The sequence below is a fragment of the Indicator indicator genome, chromosome 34, assembly GCF_027791375.1.
Source record: "Indicator indicator isolate 239-I01 chromosome 34, UM_Iind_1.1, whole genome shotgun sequence".
Classification (NCBI taxonomy): domain Eukaryota; kingdom Metazoa; phylum Chordata; class Aves; order Piciformes; family Indicatoridae; genus Indicator; species Indicator indicator.
The window spans coordinates 4,621,238-4,645,338 of NC_072043.1; the positions used below are offsets into that span (position 1 = coordinate 4,621,238).

Consider the following 24,101-nt stretch of genomic DNA (forward strand, 5'->3'; position numbering starts at 1 on the left):
CAGTCTAAACCCACTCTCCCTCAGCTTCAAACCATTCCCTCTTGTTCTATCACCCAAATGATGACTGGGGTGCAGAGATTTAGCATTTATTAGTCTTAGAACCAAATTCCAGAAGTTTCTGGAGATACTTTGATAGTTTTCTGTTACCTCTGTAGGATGACAAAATAAGAATTTCTGCTACTTGAACCAATCCTGCATAAGAGGATGTACTGTGTTGATACTGGGCACTGGAATTGCAACTCCTGCTAGAACACATGGAAAATGGAAAGCACTTTCAGAATAGTTGTATTAAAAAGTCACTGATTTAATTTGTTGTGATGGGTTCATTGTGTCATTAATTTAACCTTTTGTAAGCTAACCAAATGCAGAGTAGTCCAGTGTGCTTCAAAACAAAGGACAAGGGTTTTGTTGCTCTGAAATTGATTTAAATGAAACACAACCCCTTAATTTCATCAGTTTGTACCAAAACATCTTCCAGCACAGCCCCAGGGAAGTTGCAGACCATTAGAACAGAGAAGGCAGAGAAGATGCAAGGATTATTACTCACTTTTTATATCCCCATGCAGACTCACTACGTGATCTCTGAAGGTCAGCCTGATCTGGATGTCAAACAAAACTCTTCCCTCTCCAGTGAGGTGCCGGTCGGCGTTTCCCAGCCGCCAGCCCACACGGATCCCCTGGAATCCCAAACGAGCAGCCAGCAGCAAACCACCCAATACATCATCACCACCAGCACCAATGGGAGCGGTGGCAGTGAAGTGCACATCACCAAACCAAGAACTTTCCCAGCAGAGCATGAATGAAGGAGCCTTGTGGTGTCACTTGTTCTTGTCACCTCCCTGCAAGCCCGGTGAGCTGGGTGTCCTGGGGCTCAAGATGTTTTAAATCGTATGCTCACTTTTCAAGTCAAATCATGGAGCTCTTGGTAATGCATTAAAGAAGGTTTAAGTCCCCAGCAACCATGAAGAAGTACCCTCAAAGTCCTTCTGGGATGCTGTTTTGTGCAGGTTTTAACAAAAAGGACAGGAGGAGAAGTGAAACCTCTGCTTGCTCTGGACTGTATTTGTGGCATGTCTGCTGACCCTTATTTTCCCTTTTTGGAAGTGTCTCCAGTAAACAACCCTTCATTTCAGTGGGAAGAAGCTTGCCTGCCTGAAGGCTAACTGGCAAATTATGTTGTACGTTTGAACAAAAAGGTACCACACATAGTGCCAGAGTATGGCAGAACTGCTTCCTGTGTCTCTGTGTCAGCAGCCAAGGTCAAAGGGAATAAAGCAGCTCACCGTAGGCAGACTGGAGAAGAGCAGCAGCAGAGCAGAGCAGTGGCCCTGCCTGGCTGGGTGTGCAGTGAAGCTGTGAAGATGTGCTGAGGCAGTCCCTTAGGTTACTCTCTTTCCAGCCCTCCAGAACTGTTTACATGCTCCTTGCCCTGTCTCACCAAGCTATTCCAGAAGGAAGGACAAGTGCAGTCTTAAACCCTGAGTGATGTTACAGCCACACATCAGGGTAGTGTGGAGCCACTCTTCTCTCTTTCCTCCTCCAGTATTTGCAGGGAAAGTTGCCTTTTTGCCTGTAAATGACAAAAAAAGGCTTAGCAGCTTCTGTTGTGGCCTAAAGACACTTGTGCCAGAAGATGAGGGGACAGGAGCACACCTCTGAAGAAGCAGCATTGTCATCTCTGTTGCCTCCTCAGTGGATATTTTTCCCCTTGAAGACTGGACAGAGAGTTGGTCATGTTGGGTTTCCACCCAGCCTTGTTACCAATGCACTGTAATTCCTTTGGGTAGCTCCAGGGAGTGACAAGCCCTGGACTCAGGAAACACCCAAGACACATGCTAGTGGACCACTATTGATGGGACACAGAAAGCCATCTAGGAGGGTTACCTGCTCTTGGTAGACCTGGTCTGTGTACTGAACTCATGTTTAGGGACCAGGAGAAAGGAAAAGAGAAGGATTTGTCTTTGAAGGCAGTGAATTTCTTTTCTTTTACATAATTCTCCTTCACAGGTGTCATGTTGGTTGGTTATTTAATGCATTCTGGTAGCTGCAAGAACTCCACTGCCCCCCTGATGGGATATACTGTGTATGTCTAAACCTCCATTCAAACTCATCCCAGAATGTCTGTGTGAAATAGGATGCATTTATTTTTAAAACAAAAGCCAAGAAGGATGTTTTGTCTTAACAGCCCTTAGGACTGAAGAACTTTTTCTCTTGTGCTGCACAGAGTGTGGATTTGGGACTCTTGAGCATAACTACTCCCACAGATTGAGGTGAGGATCACCCATCTGGATGTTTACAGTTTGTGGTGTCATTATTAATTCCATTATTACAGGGTTAAAACTCTTAGGTGTGAGAGAACTCCACACTCAGACTGGGCAAAAGGAAGTCTCCCCTTTTGGGCAAAGCCTTGTGGCAGGTATTGCTTTGGTAATTAACGTATCTGTTAATATGGCATGGAAATAGTGACTGTGCTTGAGGAGGTAAACTGGATTGCAAACTCTGGCAAGCTCAGAACTGTTTTGAGGTAGCTTTCAAGTGACTTGCCAAAAAGTTAATTACTCTGTGCCTGGGTTTTTGCTTCTCTTGCTGCAGCACCATAATGAGATGGGTAAAGTTAACGAGGACCAAAGTTGCCCTTTGGTCAAGTGCACTGCTGAGTGTCTTGAAATGCAGTGGATTTGGAAGCCCATCAGCTTCAGCAGCATGGCCAAGGGAGTGCAGTTCCCATTGGAGTTGTGTTCCTGAGGGCTTCTGAATTAGGACTTTGGGCCTTGAGATGTTGTTGGTGTGGGAGAAGGGAGAATTGGTTTGGGCTTTCTTCAGGCTGCTAGATGAATTCATCATGAGTCCAAAATGGTGAGAAGTAGGAAGATAGGAGACTTGGAAATGGGATGTTCCAAGTGGATACTGCCCTCCAGGAGCAATTTTGAAGTCTTAAAAGCTCTACAGTCATTATAGATCTTATGGATGAACACCAAACTTGTTCCCTTAACGACATTGCCGATGTGGGGCTTGAAAAAGCACTTTGCTCTCTTTAGCTTTGGAAAGGATCACAGAGTGAGGAGAATTGTAGCAATTATTTAAAGCTGAAAACTACGAGGTGTTCCAGAAAATGATTTTATAACAGCCTCTCTGAGGTCAAATCTTCCTTATCAAATTTTCTCTTCGGTCCCACAGCAACAGCAGTGTACTTGGTACCCACACTACCTGTTTCATGGTGTCCCAAGTTAAATAAATTCCTCATTGCAAAGGAAGCTTCCCTGGAAATGGAAGTGTCATGGATTTTGAATCCTAAGAACCTGACTGCACCATAGATGGAAGGGGCCTGCTTTTGGAAAGACAAGACAACAATTTGCATGGATTCTTTTATTTCCAATTTCTGCAGTGCAGAAGATAGAGGATTAATTGTTGTTCTTTTTAAACCAGAGCAACCCAAAGATCTGTCTCTTAGGTTATGTCCCACAGGAGCTTTACTCCAGAGTCCTCTTGGTTGCCTGCAGGGGTGATGTTTTGCTCAAAGATAGGCATTGCTGCAGGCTCTGTGGAGGCCTAACACTATTCCTTGTAGGTGTTTTGGGTCTGATTCTGTATTTTCCTGGAGAGAAAAAAAAAAAAAGAAAAACCCAAACAACTAAACAACCAACACACCCAAGCACCCTGAATTTGCACCTCTCGGACTGCTCGGGCTGTTCTGCTCTGCCCCTTATTTAATTGTGTATGTTTGTTGTACATTCAGTGACTGTTCTTGTGTTCATAGTCTTGTGCAACCTGGCAGGTGTAAAAAACAAACAAACAAAAAAAAACAAACCCTGAAATTAATAAATCTTTTTCTGTCTTTTTTTTTTTTCTTCCCTTTTTTTTGTAGAAAAGCAAACTGTGTGTCTGTTCCCTCGGGGCATTGGGGGTGGTGGTGAGTGAAGCAGCACAGGTTTTGCTGAGTATCTTTATCTGTGATCTGCATGATGGGTTTGAGTGCTCTCAGCGATGACACCGAGTTGGGCAGGAGTGTTGATCTGCTGGAGGGTAGGAAGGATTTGCAGAGGGATCTGGAGAGACTGAATCCGTGGGCTGAGGTCAGTTGTGTGAAGTTCAACAAGTGAGTCACACGCTTGGATTACAAACCCATGAATGCTCCAGGCTTGGGGCAGAGTGGCTGGAAACTGCCTGGTGGAAAAGGAGCTGGGTCTCTGTTGACCTACAGCAGGGTAAAGATGAGCCAGGGAGTGCCCAGGCAGGCAAGAAGTCCACCAGCTTGCCTTGGAATCAGCAAGGGTGTGACCAGCAGGACCAGGGAAGTGATTGTCACCTGCACTGTGCAGTGCACACGGGGAGTGGTAACACCTTGAGTAGCGAGTTGGTTTGGGACTGTCACTCCAAGAACAACACTGAGCTGGTGATGGGTCTGGAGAAGAGGGCTGGTGAGGAGCAACCCAACAGCCTGGAGAAAAGGAGGCTGAGGGGAGACCTTACTGCTCTCTACACCTGCCTGAAAGGAAGTTGGAGTGAAGTGGGAGTTGGTCTCTTCAAGTGTTAAGTGATAGAAAGAAAGGAATTGGCCTGAAATTGTGCCAGGGGATGGTGAGGGTGGAGATCAGGAACAATTTCTTTGCTGCAGGAGCGGTCAGGCATCGAACAGGCTGCTCAGGGAGGCGGTGGAGTCACCGTCGCTGGAGAAACGTATGGCTCTGGCAGATGGGGACGCGGTTCAGTGACCATGGGGGTGTGGGGTTGGTGGTTCTGCTCGCGCATCTTAGAAGGCTTTTCCAGCCTGCTGATGCTCAGACATCTGATCCGACGTCCGCCGCCGCTCGTCTCCCGGGCCCGGTCGCACCAAGGACAAGACCCAGCGGCGCCGCCTCCCCAGCCCACAGCTGAGCGGCGGCGCAGGCGCGGAGCGCGGCAGGGCCCTGGCGCAGGCGCGGGTAGCAGCGCCGCCGCCTTCCGCCTTCCGCTGCGGGCCGCATGCGGGGGCCGCCCGCCCCCCGCCCGGCACAACGCTCGCCGCGGGGCTGCGGCCGGCAGGAGGAGGGGGCCTGGGCCGCGGAGCTGTGCCGTGCTTCCCGGGTCGGACCTCCGCCCTCAGAGGGGTGGAAATCGGGGGCGACCCGGCCCGGGGTGGAGGGGTCTTAGGGTGCCGTCACCAGACGCCGGTGTCACGTCCAGAGCCAGCCTAGCGGGTATGAAATGCGCTTTGTTTTCTCTGATTGCTTACTCTCCGGTTCGGTTTTAAGGGCGTATTTGGTTATTTATTAATAAATCTTTACTTACTGTTCTTTATTCCGCGTGGTTCATGCGTTTTCCTTCAAGCACAGCTCTTCCAAATTGTGCTTGAGGGGGCACAGGGCTCTTGGCAACTTGAACCTTAGGCAAGCCCTGCTTTAGACCTGAGGTTGAGTTTTGCACCCTAAGACCACTTCAAGCATTTAGATGCAGTGCTTCATGGTGGTTCCCACAGCTAATGTCACCATCCTTGGATTTAAAAGACATATAGACGTGATGCTTAGTGATAGGGTGTCGTGGTGACCTGGCAGTGCTGGGTTCAGGGTTGGACTCGATGAAGCTAAAAGCCTTTTCCAACCTCAACGGTTGTGTTTTCCTGTGATTTACCTCTATGGACAACAGCTCCTGCGGGTGGGATGTGAAGTGCAATGGGTCACCTCTACTTTCCAGTCTCCCTCTCTGTTGGCATGACCCGTGCTGCAGTTCACTAAAGCAGCACTGTAGTCGTCATAGATCCATAGGTTGGTTTGGGTTGGAGGGGACCTTGAAGTTCATCTAGTTCCAATCCCCCAGCATTGGCAGGAACAGCCTCCGTATTCTAACATCGTGTACATCTCATGGACTGATCCTATAGCTTGCTTTTCAACCACCACTTCTCAGTCCTGCTTCAGCTGGGGGTGTCCCCTCTGTTGGGATTTTGGGTTGTTGAGGGGTTTGCTGCTCTTGTTCAGGAGAAGGAGAGGGTAAAAGATGGACTCTCTGGACCATATGCTGACGGACCCCCTGCTGGGACCCTGTGGGGAAGGAAATGGCACACGGATCATGGAGGACTGCATGCTGGGTACCACCAGGGTTAGTCTGCCTGAGGACCTTCTGGAGGATGTGAGTAGTGCCGAGATGCTTTACCTTTTCAGAACCTGAGTTAACTCCCTTTGTGGTGCTCACAGAGCAAACTGTAGAGGGGAAATAGATTCATAGAATGGTTTGGGTTGGAAGGGACCTTCCAGATAATCTAGTTCCAACCCCTCTGCTATGGGCAGAGTCACGTCCCGCTAGCCAAGGTTGCTCAGGGCCTCATCCAAGCTGCCCTTGAACACCTCTAGGGAAAGGGCATGCACAACCTCCCTGAGCAACCTCTTCCAGTGTCTGCCCACTGTCACTCAAGAATTTCTTCCTACTCTCCAGTTTCAATCTCCCCTCTTCCAGCTCAAACCCATTGCCCCTCATCATCACTACAAACCCTTGTCAAAAGTCCTTCCCCAGCTCTCCCGTAGCCCCTTCAGGTACTGGAAGGCTGCTCTAAGGTCTCCCCAGAGCCTTTTCCAGGCCAAACAGCCCCAACTCTCTCAGCCTATCCCCATAGACAAGATTCTTCAACTCTCTGATCATCTTTATGGCCCCCTCTGGACCCACTCCAGCAGCTGCATGTCTTCTTTTGTTGGGGGCACCAGAACTGGGTAGTGCTCCAGGTGGGGTCTCACGAGAGCAGAGTAGAAAAGAGGAAAACCACCTCCCTGGTCCTGCTGGTCACAGCAGCCCAGGATGCTTCAGCTTCTCCGAGAAAAGCTGTCCAAAAATGCTTTGATTAGTCTCAGGAGCTTGAAAATGATCCTGTTCTGTTCTTCTTCTAGCCTCCCTCACAGCTTTCTGATGTTGGTGAGACAGTGTCTGGCGACTTGTGTTATTTAACCACAGAAAAGCCTTTAGGGCTGGAAAGCTGTCAAGAAGGAGGCTGCATTTCTGTTGTTTGCTTTCTTTAGCCTGAGATCTTCTTCGACGTCGTCAGCTTGTCTACCTGGCAGGAGGTGCTGACAGATGCCCAGCAAGACCACCTGAAGAAATTCCTGCCTCACTTTCCTGAAAACAACCGTGAGCACCAGAACAAACTCATCTTGGCCTTGTTCAGCGGTGAAAACTTCCGCTTCGGAAACCCTCTGCACATCGCCCAGAAACTCTTCCGGGGTCAGTCAGCCCAAGAAGCCTGTGGGTATTCTCAGGGTTAAGTTCTCAAGTAGCAGCTGAGGACAGCTGAAGTGTTTTTGACCTCTTGCAGATGGACACTTCAACCCTGAGGTGGTGAAGTACCGGCAGCTGTGCTTGAAGTCGCAGTACAAACGCTACCTGAGCTCCCAGCAGCAGTACTTCTACCGCCTGCTCAAGCAGATCCTCGCTTCCCGCAACGTGAGTGCCAGTACTTGATTCTGCCCTGGCATCTCTTGTCTTTACAGCAAAGCATCTTGAGGTTTAGATGGTCACAGTTCTTGGAGGTCTCGGAGGTCTTTAATTAATGCTGTGTTTTTCCAGGGGCCCTTATGAGGACACTAGAAAGGTTCTTTTGTTTGTGCGTTTCAGATATGAAGCTCTCACAGCTCTTACCTTCCACGCCAGCCTTGTCCCCTGCTTCCTGCATTTCTCTCTTCACATCTTCCTGTCCCATTAACAAGTCATTCTGCCTTAAAATATTGTTGTATGAATTTCCAGCTTCGTTAGGGACTGGTATAGAATAGAATCATAGGATTGCTTTGTTTGGAAAAAAAAACTCTAAAATCATCCAGTCCAACCTTCAGCCTAACGCCACCGTGGCCATTAAACCATGTCCCAAAGTGCCATGGCCACAGGTTTCTTGCACACCTCCAGGGATGGTGACTCCACCACCACCCTGGGCAGCTATGCCAATGGCTGACCACTCTTGCGGGGAAGAAATTGTTCCTAATCTCCAACCTGACCCTCCCCTGGCACAATTTCAGGCCATTTCCTCTCCTATCACCTGACAGCAGGGAGAAGAAACCAACCCCCACCTCACTCCAACCTCCTTCCATGGAGTTGTAGAGAGCAATGAGGTCTCCCCTCAGCCTCCTCCTCTTGATTCTGTGTGTTCCTAATGAAGTCTTCCTTTGTGGATACTGTTGCCAGCTATTTGCTGCCATCTAAAATGTATTTGTTGTAAACACTTGCTCACTCCATTACTTTTCAAATGCATGAGACATGTGGGTGAAGATGAAAATCTATCTATAAAACCTCTCACAGTGAAAGAATGCAGCAGTGTGTAGGAAGTTATTTTCTTTGTAGTCATAAGAGGTAAAATGTTTGCTTCCAAAAGGACAGTATTCCATGTCTGTGATGTGTGTTTGACATGGAAACTGCACAAGAGGATCTCAGACCAGTGGTTAGGTTTTTCTCAACAGTCCACAGCTAAGGACAGGCAGATAAGGTTTTCCCTTCCTTTAAGTGATACTCTGAAATACTGGGTCAAAAATCCTGTGTGTTACAGACCCTGGTGCTTTGTCAGAGTTTTGTAAAGAGCTGGGCTGCTCACTGCACCATCTCCACGTCTTAAACTTGCTCAAAGTACCTGAGTGGAGCTGCTCTCTTCTAGCTTACAGCACCACAGGTGAGCTAGCTAATGTCACACGTGTCTCATCTTCCAGCACTTGCTGGATTTAGCTAGGAAAGGAGGCCCTGATATGACCCTGAGGAGAAGGCACTTCCCACCCACGTATGACACAGAAGAACGAGACAGACGGACGCATCGGCGCTACCTGAAGATTCTGAGGGAAGTCAAAGAGGAGTGTGGAGATACCACTTTGTCTTCTGATGAAGAAGGTAATGCCCTGGACTGGACTAAAGACTTGAGGTGTGACTGGAGAAAGAAATTTTTGATGTGGGGACAGCATGTTTGATAGAGGGATGGAAATTGGACTCCAGTGGTCTGCTGAACACAGGGTAGTGGAAGTGTGGAGGTTGATGCTAGGTCTTGAGGAAGTACATTTATTGCTCTGTCTGTTTTAGATCTAAGCTCCTGGCCTCCTAGTTCTCCATCACGTTGTCCAAGTCCACCAGTTCCCCTGAGAGTGATCCCCACATTGTCAACCACAGACATGAAAACAGCAGGTGAGTACCAAACTATAACTTAATATGGGCTTAGAGGGAATGGAATGAAGCTTGAGGAGGGGAGATGTAGATTGGAGATTAGGAAGGAATTCTTTCCGGTGAGGGTGGTAAGACACTGGAACAGGTTGCCCAGGGAGGCTGTGGATGCCCCCTCCCTGGAGGTGTTGAAGGCCAGGTTGCATGAGGCCTTGAGCAACCTGGGCTGGTGGAAGGTGTCCCTGCCCATGGCAGGAGGTTGGAACTGGATATCTTGAAGGACACACTTCTGAAAAGTCCCTTTTTAGCCTTCCTGTAGGATCTCTTCAGGTACTGGAGGGAATCCCTCCTAAGATTGGTGCAATCAAGTCTGCAGACCTTTTCTGCAGCACAGCTGTTTCTCACTTCCATAGTTGCATCAGCAATGAAGCCTGATAACCCAGGCAAATAAGTGTTGAAATAAATGGGTGCAATACAAGTCTGGAATCCCAATGAGGAAAATACACTGAAATGTGGAGATGATGGAAAGTGTCAGCAGGTAGGAAATTGCATTCTAAGAAGTCTGTGAAGCAACAAAAATGGAAAACTGCAAATAATCTCTGGTATTTTTGTTGTTGCAGACAGGATAGAGCTTGGAGAAAGTGATTTAAAGATGATGTTGAGGAAGCACCACGAGAAACGAAAGCGCCAGCCTGTAAGCTGTCTAGAAGCCTGGGGGACAGGACTGTATTTTATCTGTTATAAAGTTCAGGGTGCTTCTGGGTGACAACTCATTGCTACTTCTGTTGTGTCCAACCACCCTCCAGCCCTTCAGTGTAGCCTGTATTTAATTATCAGCTTCCCTGCAACTTCTGGTTATCCTTAATTGCATAGAAGGATTTTGTCCTGTTGGTGATGTGTTTTGCAGAGGCAAAACTTTGGACTTCAGGGTTAGAAGACTTCCCAACTTGCAGTAAATAACTTTGTAAGCTGATCCTGGTTAAGTTTGGGGTATTTTAGTCTTGCATTATCTTCTGCACCCCTGCTGCTGTCTCAACACTTTGTCCTTTTAATTCCTGTCGCTTTATCCTGTCTAGGACCACCCAGATCTAGTGACAACAGATGTGACTCTTGAGGACATTATGACTCGAGTCAATGCTGGCAGGAAAGGTTCTTTAGCAGGTCAGTGGCTAGGATGTGAAACTCGTGCCCTGCATGAATTTAAGGTGTCTGAATATATCTTTAAACCTCTAGACTCTCACTCAACTCTTGCAAGAAGCTCCCTAAATATTCTTCTTACCTTTTGTCATATCTAAAGCTTTGTTTGACCTTGCAACCGTTAAGAAAAAGGTGAAGGAAAAGGAAGATAAGAAGAAAAAAAAGCTGAAGATGATTAAATCTGAGGTGGAAGATTTGGCTGACGCTCTTGGCAATGCAGATGGAATCCCACCACTATCTCAGGATCCTTCCCCCATCCCTCTGTCATCTGTCAAAGAGGAGTAAGTGCTTCAGAGGGCCCTGAAGGCCTTGCATGGAGGGAGGAAGCAACAGATGTTGCAGCTCAGAGTTTTGTGGGGCTTTATTTTGGTGCAGCTTGGGATGTGTGAAATGTGTGGTGTTCATCTGTGGATGATGGAAGTTTACTCAGGGAACTTGGCTTCCTTTCTATTTGTCTTCTCTTTCACTTGAAGACCTCTCGAAGAGATGAAGCCATGCCTTGGAATAAATGAAATATCTTCCAGCTTCTTTTTCCTTCTTTTGGAGATACTGTTTCTGGAAGGACCTGCTACTCTCTCTGTGGTAAGGAACCAAAATCAGGGGGTAAGAGGGGTTTATAGCCAGACTTGTCCTGCTCTGAAGTATAGCAAGATGTAAATTCCATGTTAAAGAACTGAACCCCCTGGGGAGTGCACACCACATTCTTGGTTTAACATATTTCACAGAGTTTGACAGTTGAATCATAGAATGCTTTGGGTTGGAAGGGATCTCCAAAGGTCATCCAGTCCAACCCCCCTGCAGTCAGCAGGGACATCCTCCATCAGAGCAGGTTGCTGAGAGCCTGGTTAAGCCTGAGCTTGAATATCTCCAGGAATGGAGCCTCAACCACCTCCCTGGGCAACCTGTTGCAGTGTTCCACCACCCTGATGGGGCAGAATTTGTTCCTCACATCCAATCTAAATCTCCTAATTTCAAACCAGTGCCCCTCATCCCATCACTGAAAACTTTGGAAACACTCTCTGCAGCCTTCTTGTAGCTCCCTTCAGATACCAGAAGGCTGCTCTAAGGTCTCCCTGGAGCCTTCTCTCTCAAAGCTGAAGACCCCCAGCTCCCTCAGCCGGTCCTCATAGCAGAGTTGCTTCAGCCCTCTGATCATTTTTGTGGTCCTCTTCTGGACCTGCTCCGTCAGGTCCGTGTCTGTTACCTGAAATACCATCACAAGGTTACTTGCAGAAGCCAAGTCATTCTTTTTATGTATATAAAACCTTTCTGCCCCCTGCATTTATTGGGTGTTTTGGTTTCTTCATTAAAGCAGGCCCAGTTTAAAGCACAAGACCTTTAACAAGATGCTGTTTTCCCTTTTCAGCTTGAAGATAAAGTTCTAGATTGGCAATCTTCTCCTGCCAGTGCACTGAACACCTGGTTCTCCTTTGCCCCTAACTGGTCTGAACTGGTTTTACCTGCCCTGCAGTACTTGACAGGTGACAGTAGAGGTAAGAATGATGCTAGTATCTCAGTTCTAATCAGTACTTCTTTGTGTTACAGCTCCAATCAGCTTTTAATCCATTGCTACAGTAAATCATTGTATTGCTGACAGCATTTCCATGAGAGGCTTCATGGCCCACATTCCTTGCTTGTGGTAGATTTGTTTTGTGAGGGGGTAATTAATAAGACCCAGCTTGATTCCTTACTACATAAAAACATGTAGGAAATGGCCTGTAGACAGGCAGAAACTGCCTCTAGATCCTGTTCAGATCATGGACTTCAGGCAGGGTGTTTGAAGTAGGAAGAAATGAGTCTCTTTGTGGTGCAAAGACATTGTGGTTGTCTTCAGAGATAAGAAAAAAATAAACTAGATGATGCCCTGAGTGTTCCACAGGCAACATGGAGTTGGCCCAGCTTTGATCTGGGGCTTGGACCAGCTAAGCTTCAGACATTCCTTTCAAACTGGGTTGTTCTGTGGTTCTTACCTGCTTAGTGGGAAGTTTTAAAGGGAGAGCCAGTGTGGACTGTAGTGCCCTACTTCATGTTCTCCATACTGTTGGTGAGCACTGTAAACCCTGAGCTGGCTTCCCATGAGCCCAGGAGTAGCTACTGTACCAATTCTTGCTGCCTCACAGCATGAACAGGATCTCATCTGACAGCCTGTGGATGAAAGATTTGTTATCCTGTTCTGCTGTGGTGCTTGCAGTGCTGCTTTGAGATCCTTACCTTCCCTGTGGGCAGGTATAAACTTAGAGGTGCACTTAAGTGAGCACTTAAAATGTTTTATCTGTCACCATGAGTCCACCTCGACAGCTTGTGTTACATCAATAGGGTTTTGGGGGTTGGATGACTATGATGGCTCTGACAAGCACAATTTTCCTTGTAGATGTCCCCTCCAGCTTCTCACCTTTTGTTGAATTCAAGGAAAAAACTCAGCAGTGGAAATTGCTTGGTGAGTATCTTGTGCTTTTCTGTTTCTGCTATAGTTAAGGTTGGCTGTTTGCTCCAGGACTTGACTTTCCAGCTTGCTGCAGCCCAGGGAGAAAGAAGCAGAGCTGTTAGGATTCATTGGTGGGGCCTCTTTTTTTCAGCTGAGTGAAGGTGTGTTTTGGACCCAAGGTTTTCACAAGTATTGGAGCATTGGTGAAGTGTGGAAGAGATGTAGAGAAGGGAGAAGGGAGTGGGAAGTGACTTTGAAGTACAAGCTTTGTAACAAATAAAGGACTTCTGTTTCCCGTTTTTCTTGACTTCTTGACCTAGGTTCTTGCCAAGATCATGAGAAGGAATTGGCAGCACTGTTTCAGCTCTGGTTGGAGACCAAAGACCTGACTTTTTTCAAAGTGAGTGACTTTTCAGAAAACAAGCACTTCTGGCAGCACAAAACCTGGCTGAGTTTTATCCAACATGGGCATTTCTCTTTTTTCTGATAGGAAAATGAAGACAGCTCAGATGCCACAACACCAGTTCCCAGAGTGTGAGTATCTAACACTGCTTGAAAGCTTATTCATAGAATGGTTTGGGTTGGAAGGGACCTTAAAGATCATCCAGTTCCAACTCCCCTGCCATGGGCAGGGACACCTCTCAACTGGACTTGGCTGACCAAGGCTTCATCCAGGCTGGCCTTGCACACCTCCAGGGCAACCTATTTCAGAGGCTCACCAGCCTTGTAATGAAAGACTCCTAAGATCCAGTCTAACCCTACTCCCTCAGCTTCAAACCATTCCCCCTTGTCCTGTCTCTAGACACCCTCATGAAGAGTTCCTCTGCAGCCTTCCTGTGGGATCCCTTCAGCTATTGGAAGGCAGTTCTAATGTCCCCCCAGAGTCTCCTCTTCTCCAAGCTGAACACCCCCAGCTCCCTCAGCCTGTCCTCATAGCAGAGGTGCTCCAGCCCTGGGATCATCTTTGTGGCCTCCTCTGGACTGAACCCAACAGCTCTGTCCTTCTGATGGTGGGGACACCAGAACTGGATGCAGCATTGGAGATGGGGTCTCAGCAGAGTAAAGGGGGAGAATCCCTTCTCTTGACCTGCTGGCCACACTCCTCTGGATGCAGCCTAGTTGGTAGCCTGATTTTCTAGCTGCAGTAACCAGACTTCAGAAAATGAACTCATGTTTTCCAAGGTCACATCTGCTACCAGAGCAAACCTCTAAGCTCTGTGCTGATCACAAGATCTGTCACAGTGCTTGCTTCACCTTCAGGTCGTGTGTAGGGCATAGATTAAGATCTCTGCAGTTTATGTTCTGAAATGCTTTCAGAATGAATTCAGATGAATTTACAGGAAGGAGGAGGTGACTAATCCTTTGGGATGTTCTTTGGGGCTGTGGTGGGTTTGTTGTTGCTCAGAACTGGTGGTGCTCTTTGTTTCAGAAGGACTGACTACGTAGTACGACCTAGCACTGGAGAGGAGAAACGTGTGTTTCAGGAGCAGGTAAGATCAGCTTTTAAACACACATGGCCACTAAACCAGGCAGTTTCAGGCTCTACACAGACCTGAAGGTAAAGAATTTATGCTGCTTCTGCCTTGAAGTAGATCTCTTAGCCTTACGGAAAGCTTCCTAACTGTGTAGCCTGTCTGCTTTCTACCAAACCACCTCTATTCCCAAAGAGTGTTGGCCAAAATTAACTGAAATTAGTAGTGCCAGCCTTTCTAGCCTCTCTGCCATCCCTCAGCCTGTGAGGATGACTTGTCTCTCCAATTCTGGAACATGGATGAGTACAAGAAGAAAAGTGCACCCATACACTCAAGTTATCTTGTCTGTAGTGGCTGCAAGTGTCTGGTGTAAACACATGATGACTGTTCTTCACCCTGATTGTTCTGTCTGTGGTTAAATTTGGAAATGCCTCTTTTGCCACATCAGAGGGGGAAGAAAGGGCTTGTTTCTGCTGGGCAAAAGGGTGCTTGCTGGGCAGAAGGTGCATCTCTGGCACCTCTCTGGTGTGTGCAGGTGCTTAACCATGAACCTAACCTACCTGCAGTACATGAAAGTTGTGGATGCCACCACTCTGGAGGTGTTCAAGGCCAAACTGGACAAGGCCTTGAGCAACCTGATTTAGTGAAAGGTGTCCCTGCTCATGGCAGGGGGGTTGGAACTCAATGGTCTTTAAGGTCCCTTCCAACCCAAACCATTCTATGGCTCTATGAACACCACTTTAAGTGCTGCTTTACAATTCTGCTTGTCTTGACCCAGACAAGTCTATGCAACGCTATTTGAGCCTTTGATTTCGAAACCCCCTTTCTCTGGAGAATGATAAGAATGTAACACCAAAGTAGCACAAGCTTCAAGGCTTTGCACTGTGTGTTCCCTGCTGAATCCAGTCCTCTTTGTGTCCAAACTCAGGAACGGTACCGTTACAGCCAGCCCCACAAAGCCTTCACCTTCCGGATGCACGGCTTCGAGTCGGTCGTTGGCCCTGTGAAGGGAGTGTTTGACAAGGAAACCTCACTCAACAAAGCCCGAGAGCATTCTCTGCTGCGCTCAGACAGACCAGCTTATGTCACCATCTTGTCTCTTGGTAAGCTGGTGGCCTACAGAACCTTTTATTTACAAGAAGAAGGCTCCCCTGAACACCCCAAAATGACTTTAGGAGGCGGCGTTATAAAGGGAAGAGGTGGGCAGGCTGGGATGGTGTAAGCAGAGAATAAACAAATTATGTGACTGTACTCAGCACTGGTCAGGCCACACCTTGAGTATTGTGTCCAGTTCTGCGCCCCTCAATTCAAGAGAGATGTTGAGGGACTGAAATGTGTCCAGAGAAGGGCAACGAAGCTGAGGAAGGGCCTGGAACACAGGCCCTATGAGGAGAGGCTGAGGGAGCTGGGGGTGTTCAGCCTGGAGAAGAGGAGGCTCAGGGGAGACTTCATTGCTGTCTACAACTACCTGAGGGGAGGCTGTAGCCAGGTGGGGGTTGGTCTCTTCTCCCAGGCAACCAGCAGCAGAGCGGGGGGACACAGTCTCGAGTTGTGCCAGAGGAGGTATAGGATGGATGTTAGGAGGAAGTTCTTCACAGAGAGAGAGATTTGCCTCCCCAGGGAGGAGGTGGAGTCACCGTCCCTGGAGATGTTCAAGAAAAGCCTGGATGAGGCACTTAGTGCCATGGTCTAGTTGATTGGATAGGGTTGGGTGATAGGTTGAACTGGATGATCTTGGAGGTCTCTTCCAACCTGGTTGATTCTATGATTCTATGAAAATGTGATCAGATGCTGAGGGGGTAAGAGAACACCCCCAAAACGTGTCTGCTGAAGAACAGAGTTAACCTAGTTAGGGCTGAAAGTTGAAGCTCTGGTTTGATCTTTCAGTTCGTGATGCTGCTGCTCGCCTTCCCAATGGAGAAGGGACTCGTGCTGAGATCTGTGAGCTGCTTAAAGATTCCCAGTTCCTAGCTCCTGATGTCACAAGTGCTCAGGTGAGTTGGAGCTCATGGCCGATTTCAAACAGATTCTCCTAAAAATACACTGATGAGACCCAGACAAAATCCAGTGGCTGAGGCACAATGATTTTTATGGATTAGCAAGTAAAAGTTCTATTCCACCCTGGTGAGTTGCTGCAAATCCACACCAAGCTGTGGATGAGGAAAAAGGGCTAGGAAAGCCCCAGCATTAACTGTCAGGTAGCTGCTCACATTTTAGATCCAGAAACAGTGTCATAGATGCATAGAATGGTTTGGGTTGGAAGGGACCTTAAAGATGATCTGGTTCCAACTCCCCTGTTGTGGGCAGGGACACCTTCCACCAGCACAGGTTGCTCAAGGCCTCATTCAGCTTGGCCTTGAACACTTTCAGGGAGGGGGCATCCAGGACCTCCCTGGACAATTCATTCCAGTGTCTCACCACCCTCACTATCAAGAATTTCTTCCTAATCTCCAGTCTAAATCTCCTCTCCTCAAGCTTCAGTTCATTGCCCCTCACCCTATTACTCCAAGCCCTTGTAAAAAGTCCCTCCTCAGCTTTCCTGTAGCCCACTTCAGTTACTGGAAGGCCACCATAAGGTGTCCCCAGAACCTTCTCTTCTCCAGGCTGAACAGCCCCAACTCTCCAAGCCTGTCCCCATAGGGAAGGTGCTGCAGCCCTCTGCTCATCTTCATGGCCTCCTCTTCCAGAGCTTTCAGCTTTGGTGGAAGCTCCATTTGATCCAGGGCAGCAAAGAGCATTGTGTGCTGCAACATCTCAGTTGGTCCTTAGCCAGATGAAGGATGCTAGGAGCTCGCTCAGGTTTTGTGCCAAGCAGGATTACTTCTCTGTGACTTCTGGCTAGCCCAAGGAGGGACATGTTGTGATTGCATGAGTTGTGGACTTTGCAGGTGAACACTGTTGTCAGTGGTGCTCTGGATCGGTTACACTATGAGAAGGATCCCTGTGTGAAGTACGACATCGGACGCAAGCTGTGGATCTACCTGCACCGGGACAGGAGCGAGGAAGAGTTTGGTGAGCCTGGCTTGCTGATACCTTGATTTCTTCTCTGAAGATGAACTTACAGTTCTTCATTAGTTCTTAAGTCAGTTAGCTCGTATTTAGCAGCTCTAACAATTTGTATTTGCAGAACGGATTCACCAGGCTCAAGCTGCTGCGGCAAAGGCCAAGAAAGCTCTTCAGCAGAAGCCAAAACCTCCAGCCAAAGTGGTACACTTCTTTGCACTGGGTTGCATAGATGCTTTGGGGGTTGGAGAGGAGACGTGGGCTTAAGTTAATCCATAAATCCTGCATCCATAATGGCTGATGAAAATTTGATACACAGGTTGCCCAGGGAAGTAGTTCAGACCCCATCCCTTCAGATGTTCTAGGTCAGGCTCAACAAGCCTCTGAGCAACCTGCAGAGGGGTTGGACTAGATGACCTTTGCAGATTCTTCCAACCCAAACCTTTCTGAGATTCTACAATGAACATATTTAATATCCCTAATGAACATATTTATCAGTTCACTGTGGATAGGAATGTTGGTGCTGGTCTAGCTCAAAATGAAGAGGTCTTCTACAAAATGAAGTGCTCTCCTTGATGATCTCAGCAGGAAGAGTAATGGATTATCTCTGCTCCCCATCCTAGGAATGGTCTTTTGGATCTAGCTTTGAGGTTTATCTCTAGCAGAGTTTGTGGAACATATCTCCTGCTTTCCCCATGGCTGTGCTGAAGCTGTCAGGGTTTGGATGTTTTGGGGTTTTTTTAGTTATTGGTACCAAATATCTGTAAAGTTGTTGCCATTGGCAAATGAATTGAGGTGGAAATCTGCACATTCTGAGTGTTTGTCACAGCTGGGAGGGGCAGCCAAATGCACTTGTGGCTGCACTGAGGAAGGCAGATAGTCAGTCATCTGTGATTTTAGGATTTAGCACCAGGACAAACAGAACTCAAAAGTCCTCAGCCCTCTCTAGAACACAGCAGTCAAACCCACTTTGTGTGAAGACCTTCATGCTTGACCTGGTTTCTTTGCAGAAGTCCAGCAGCAAGGAGAGTGCTGTCAAAGCTCTCCCCAGCAGCACGTCAGAGCCCAGTCAGCTGAGCCTTAGTGACTCCAGCATGCCACCAACACCTGTGACTCCTGTGACACCAACTGCACCAGCCTTACCAGCAACTCCTATTTCACCCCCACCAGTGTCTGTGGTTAGCAAGAGTGTATCCAGTGCTGCAGCAGAGCCAGCAAAACCCAGCCAGAGGTAGTTCTTCTGTCTCACACCACTCATAGGTGGTACTGCTGCTTTCTCAATTATTTCCTATACCCTACATTCCTTCCAATACTTAAAGGAGGCTTATCAAAAATCTGGGGCAGACCTTTTAACAGGGCCTGTTGTGACAGGAGAAGGGGTGATGGTTTGAGCTAAAAGAGGGAAGAAGCCATTTTTTATGTGGAGGGTGGTGAGACACTGATGCAACCTGGCCAGAGAGGTGGAAGATGCTCTGGAACCATTCCAGGTCAGGCTGGGGATCCGAGCAACCTGCTCTAGTTGAAGATGTCCCCACTGTCTGCAGTGGGGTTGGACTGGATGACCTTGAAAGGTCCCTTCCAACCCAAACCAGTCTGTGATTCTATAATGTGCGCTGACCTGGCTTTATCTTTTCTGTAGTGTTCTTCTGGTGTCATCTCCTACCATGCCACAGCTGGGGACATTGCTCTCCACAGCCCAGAGCTCACAGACACAGCCAGGGCAGCAGCCAGCTCCCACCAGGGTGGTAAGTCACACCACCTCCTCAGGGCTGCCACAGGTCCGAGTGGTCACTGCCCAGTCCAGCCTGCCAGCTGTGTCCCAGCAAGCCCCAGTGGTAACCCAGCAGCAGCAGCAACCTACATCAGTGCCTCAAATCCGTGTCCCAGCGACAGCCACCCAAAGCAAAGTGCTCCCTCAGGTGAGTTGGGCTGCATGGGAATGCTGGAGTAGCTCTGTTGTCTTGATCTGACTTCTCATGGTGTACAGAAACGTGCAGTAACTGCAGAGCAGGGGCAGGGGAGCAGATGTGCTTTAGTACTGCTCAGTGCTGCCTGTTTGTGTGGCACCTTCACATGGTGCTTTACAGTAGAACATCCATAGCTATAAAACAGAAGACAAAAAGACAAAAAGTCTTGCTCACAGGCTGCTTCTGTCACTCTGTAGGCTGTGATGACCCTGCCAGTGAAAGCTCAAACCAGCCCAGTGCAGGTGCAAAGACCAGGAAGCTCCGTGACAGGCCAGACAGGCATCACTGTGACAGGGCTGTCTGCAGCTCCCAGTCCTGCTGTGAAACCAGTGACCAGCTCTCCAGGCAGTTCTGCTCCAAGCTCCTCCTCTACCACTGTCATCCAGAATGTGGCTGGCCAGAACATCATCAAGCAGGTGAGAGAGAGGGAGAGACAAGGAACTGGGCTCCACTACCCAGTTGTTTCCTGTTTCTTCTTATATGCAGATCTGAAAAGAGAGTGGAAACTGTAGTGAGCTGTAATGCTGTGTGAGTTACTGACCATAAAGATCTGACCAGTTGCTGGTTTGGTCAGTTTGAACCCCGTTTTCACAGCCCAAGGTTAACCATCTTCAGATGTTGACCGTGTTTTGAAATCACAGAATGGTTTGGGTTGGAAGAGACCTTAAAGATCATCTAGCTCCAATCCCACTGTCATGGGCAGGGACACCTCCCACTAGACCTGGTTGCTCAAGGCATAAGGGTGTCTAGAGACAGGACAGGGGGGAATGGTTTGAAGCTGAGGGAGAGTAGGGTTAGACTGGAGCTGAGGAAGAAGTTCTTCAGTACAGTGGTGGTGAGACACTGGAATGGGTTGCCCAGAGAGGTGGATGATCACTTCCCTGGAGGTATTCAAGGCCAGGTAGGATGAGGCCTTGAGCAAGCTGGTCTAGTGGAAGGTGTCCCTGCCCATGACAGGGAGGTTGGAGTAGATGATCTCTGAGGTCCCTTCCAACCTCTAAGCCATTCTATGATTCTGTAAAGGTCCTGTTGGGAAGTTCAGTGTTGTGTCCAGCTTTGACACAGCCCTTTCTCTGCTCTCTTCCAGGTGGCTATTACAGGACAGCTTGGCATGAAGACCCAGCCTGGGAGCAGCATCCCACTGACAGCCACCAATTTTCGGATCCAAGGCAAGGATGTGCTGCGCCTGCCGCCCTCCTCCATCACCACCGACGCCAAGGGACAGACAGTGCTGAGGATCACCCCGGACATGATGGCCACGCTGGCCAAGTCTCAAGTCACTACTGTCAAACTGACCCAGGACCTCTTTACAGCAGCTGCAGGAAGCAGTGGTAGTGGGAAAGGCATCTCTGCCACTTTGCACGTGACGTCCAACCCCGTCCAGGCTGCAGATTCTCCGGCCAAGACCAGCGCGGCCACCTCTGCTTCTTCCAGCCCAGCTGGCAGCACAGTGGTGAAAGTGACTCCTGACTTAAAGACAGCAGAGCCAACAAGCTCTGCCTTTCGACTGATGCCTGCTCTGGGCATGACAGTGGCAGATCAGAAGAGCAAGGCCATAACTACAGTGGCATCCACTGAGGCCAAGCCAGCTGCTACTATAAGAATCGTGCAGGGGCTGGGGGTGATGCCACCCAAAGCCGGGCAGACCATTACGGTAGCGACTCATGCCAAGCAAGTGCCCTCTTCCTCAGCAGTGAGTGTGCCTGGCACGGGCCACACCTCAGCTGTCTCCTTACCGACTGTCAGTGCCACAGTGTCCAAGGCAGTGGCTGTGGCCTCGGGGGCTGCAGGGACTCCCATCAGCATAGGAACAGGGGCCGCCGCTGTGCGGCAGGTGCCCGTCAGCACCACCGTGGTGTCCACGTCCCAGGCAGTGAGTAACACAGGCCTTTACCTGGAGCTGGGGCTGCTGGGATGGATGCTCCAGTGGTTTATGGGGTCAGAGAATCCTTTGGGATGGGAAAGACTAATACGATGGAGTCCAACCATTATCTAGCTGGCTCAAGGCCTTGTCCAACCTGGCCTCAAAACCTCCAGGAAGGAGGCATCCACCACCTCCCTGGGCAACCTGTTCCAGTGTCCCACCACCCTCACTGGAAAGAATTTCTTCCTACTCTTGATTCTAAATCTCTCGTCCTCCAGCTTCAGTCCATTGCCTCTCATCCTATCACTACAAGCCCTTGAAAATGTCCCTGCCCAGGTCTCCTGTAGCCCCCTTCAGGTACTGGAAGGCTGCTTTAAGGTCTCCCCAGAGCCTTGACTCCTCCAGGCTAAACAGCTGGAGATGTTGGGGTGTCGGGAGTGAGGCAGCTGTGGAGTGAGTGAGATGCAGGGGAATTCAAAATGATCTTCAAGATGATGGTGGGGTGTCGGGGGTGAGGCAGCTGTGGAGTGAGTGAGATGCAGGGGAATTTAAAATGATCTTCAAGATGATGGTGGGGTGTCGGGGGTGAGGCAGCTGTGGAGTGAGTGAGATGCAGGGGAATTTAAAATGATCTTCAACTGGAGTTTGGATTCCATCAGCAAAGCTGCTGTTGCTCTCTGCTCCCAGGACTCCTAACAAGCAAGCGAAGAGGTAATTGCATGTTGTGAAACAGTTTCTGTGCTTAACTCCTCCTGTGTTCTCCAACTTCTCCAGGGGAAACTCCCAGCAAGAATAACAGTGCCTCTGTCAGTGATCAGCCAGCCAGTGAAAGGCAAGAGCGTGGTGACTGCCCCCATCATCAAGGGCAACCTCGGGGCCAAGTGAGTACCTTGCATCTGCTTTAGGAGGGCCTGTGGTCAGAAGGCTGGAAGAGCCTTGCAGGTCCTTTAGCTGCAGGAACTGACTTAATGTGGTGCATAGGCTTTGTTTAGGTGCCCTGAGATTCTAGGTTTTGCAACTACCCTGAAGAAAAAACATTCTTTGCCTTGAAACCAGCTATGAGATGAGCTCTGTGTGTCTGAACATGATTTAACCTGGTGACACCTCAAGAAATGTAATCTGAGGCCACCTCTCCTTAAAGGAAGAAGGGAAGTGTTAGCTGCCTCAGTACAAATTCCTCTGGCATTCAGCTCTTCCATTTTTTTTTTTGTTTATTATTCCATGAATTCTGGTGGCATCTCCCTCAGTGAATAATTCAAGGCAGAACACTTTGTGCTTGGCTGTTTTCTGTGAGAAGGTCTCAGGTCTGATCAGACTAACCCAGTGATGTTCACAGCCAGACATAGAGAGTTTAATTTATGTGATAAATTCATTTTATGGTAGAGATTAATGTTGCCATAAACTTGTCACTTGCCAATTGTGTGGGGAAAAACCCTCACTGCTTAAAATCATGAGTAAATTAAATCAATAACTTTCATCTTGTAGCAACTGGAGGACAGTTTGTGACTCTCAAACTGGTTACTAACCTATCAATGATTCTCTTCCCATAGCATCAGTGGCTTAGGTAGGAACATCATCCTGACTACCATGCCAGCAGGGACAAAACTGATTGCTGGGAACAAGCCAGTGAGCTTCCTGACTGCACAGCAACTGCAGCAGCTGCAGCAGCAAGGCCAGGCCACGCAGGTAACAACATCTTAGAACCATTTTATTAGTTCTTTTGGCTTTGTTTTCGGTTGGGTTTTGGGTGTGGTTTTTTTCTTTTTTCCTTTTTTTTTTTTTTTTTTTTTTTTTTTTTTTTTTTTTTTGCCTTTTTTACCTCTCCATGAGGACTTTGATATGTGGGGTTCCATAAAAAGCACAGCTACACAGCCTGGCTGTAGCACCTGCATTAAGCACATCGACTCCTTTGCCTCACCAGGCTGTTCTTGACCCAAGTTGTTCTTCTTTCCACCTCAAACAGGTGCGAATTCAGACAGTACCAGCCTCCCACCTCCAGCAGGGAACTGTGTCTGGCTCTACCAAAGCAGTTTCCACTGTGGTTGTGACAACAGCTCCATCTCCAAAACAGACTCAAGATCAGCTATGAACACCGGCTGGAAAATTGATTATGTTCCAAGAACTTCCCTGAGTCCGTGGTCGTCCTCCACCCAACACCAGCTAACCACAGGCATGGCTAGGGATTGGCCTGGGTTCTGTCCCATTGCTTGTCTGGAGGCAGTGTTGTGATGTCTAAGTAGAAATTCCACAGCAAACCAAAATGTTTTCAGTCCAGATGTGTAAAGGCCAAGTTCTGTGGTATTGGCCACTTAAACGTCTTCCTTCTCTTTGTTCTTTTCTCATCCAGAGGGTGTTTTGCCAATGTTTCTGTGCATTTTGGGTTAGAGGCAAAGCAGTTGATCTTGAGTCTTCCTTAACCAGAGAAACTTGCTTGGAAGGGATAATTCAGACTTCTCAAAGTGCTGAAGAAGACTCTTTTTGCTGCATCTCGCTGTCACTGCTTAGCGTGGTGGCTTGGACACCAGAGTTTGTCCTGTAGTCTTGGAAATAGAGTCCTGACACATTCAGTGTACTGTTTGTATAGAGTTTTTAAATCCCTCTCCCCACCTCTGAGCTCAGACTCCTTTTGAACAGATCCTGCTTCCATCTCAAGGTTCTGTCAGAGGCAGGATGAGAGTCAAGACGGTTTTTGCTGTAAAGAAGCGAGTAACCACGGGGAGGAGAAGAGGAGGAGGCACAGAGTCAGTGTGTGAGCAAGTCTGTCAGCAAATGGGACATACTGGAAAGGAAAATGTTCACCAGAAGGATCCTCCTATAGTTTTCCTCAACAAATAAACCTTTTTATCAGATTGTAACTTGTTTTAAAAGCTTGGAATGTGGTTTCAAATGCAACCAAGCCGTAGCATCATGGACGGAGCAGAAATATTTTATCCACGGTCCTGGCCTCTAGGTTGGTTTTTACCTTTGCAATTTTATCCCTCTGTGTAAATTTGTTTGAATTTTGGACATGAATTCATGGCTGTTCTGACCTTGAAGCTTTCTCGGAACGAGATCAGCAGACCTGTTGGACCAGGAGAAGAATAAAA

The 24,101-nt window shown here is 48.3% G+C and overlaps 2 protein-coding genes across 4 annotated transcripts in view; both read left to right on the forward strand.

Annotated features, from left to right (window-relative positions):
• PRDM10 (PR/SET domain 10) overlaps window positions 1-803 on the forward strand; it is a 31,897-nt gene extending 31,094 nt beyond the window's left edge. For both annotated transcript variants that reach the window (XM_054395533.1, XM_054395532.1), the window contains one exon: window positions 567-803. In XM_054395533.1, the coding sequence (XP_054251508.1) occupies window positions 567-803 (237 nt within the window). The remainder of the gene's footprint in view (window positions 1-566) is intronic.
• Window positions 804-5,970: 5,167 nt separating this feature from the next.
• Window positions 5,971-24,101, forward strand: NFRKB (nuclear factor related to kappaB binding protein). 2 transcript variants are annotated; one of them, XM_054395536.1, is made up of 25 exons: window positions 5,971-6,102; window positions 6,981-7,182; window positions 7,274-7,401; window positions 8,649-8,823; window positions 8,980-9,111; window positions 9,708-9,781; window positions 10,164-10,248; window positions 10,385-10,565; window positions 10,758-10,866; window positions 11,651-11,777; window positions 12,656-12,721; window positions 13,030-13,109; window positions 13,200-13,243; window positions 14,139-14,199; window positions 15,110-15,284; window positions 16,069-16,175; window positions 17,070-17,193; window positions 17,309-17,388; window positions 18,195-18,415; window positions 18,824-19,103; window positions 19,349-19,567; window positions 20,239-21,024; window positions 21,790-21,896; window positions 22,566-22,701; window positions 22,979-24,101. In XM_054395536.1, the coding sequence occupies exons 1-25, from the start codon at window positions 5,971-5,973 to the stop codon at window positions 23,102-23,104; spliced, it is 3,957 nt and encodes a 1,318-aa protein (XP_054251511.1). In that variant the 3' UTR covers window positions 23,105-24,101. The 2 variants fall into 2 exon arrangements, with proteins under 2 accessions (XP_054251511.1, XP_054251512.1); XM_054395537.1 differs by having other exon boundaries at window positions 9,010-9,111.

Excerpts from the sequence above, each read along its gene's own strand:
- NFRKB (XM_054395536.1), top strand. The coding sequence starts at position 5,971 with ATGGACTCTCTGGACCATATGCTGACGGACCCCCTGCTGGGACCCTGT. Across the intron at positions 13,244-14,138 it reads ACAACACCAGTTCCCAGAGT|AAGGACTGACTACGTAGTAC; the intron begins GTGAGTATCTAA and ends TCTTTGTTTCAG. Across the intron at positions 14,200-15,109 it reads AACGTGTGTTTCAGGAGCAG|GAACGGTACCGTTACAGCCA; the intron begins GTAAGATCAGCT and ends GTCCAAACTCAG.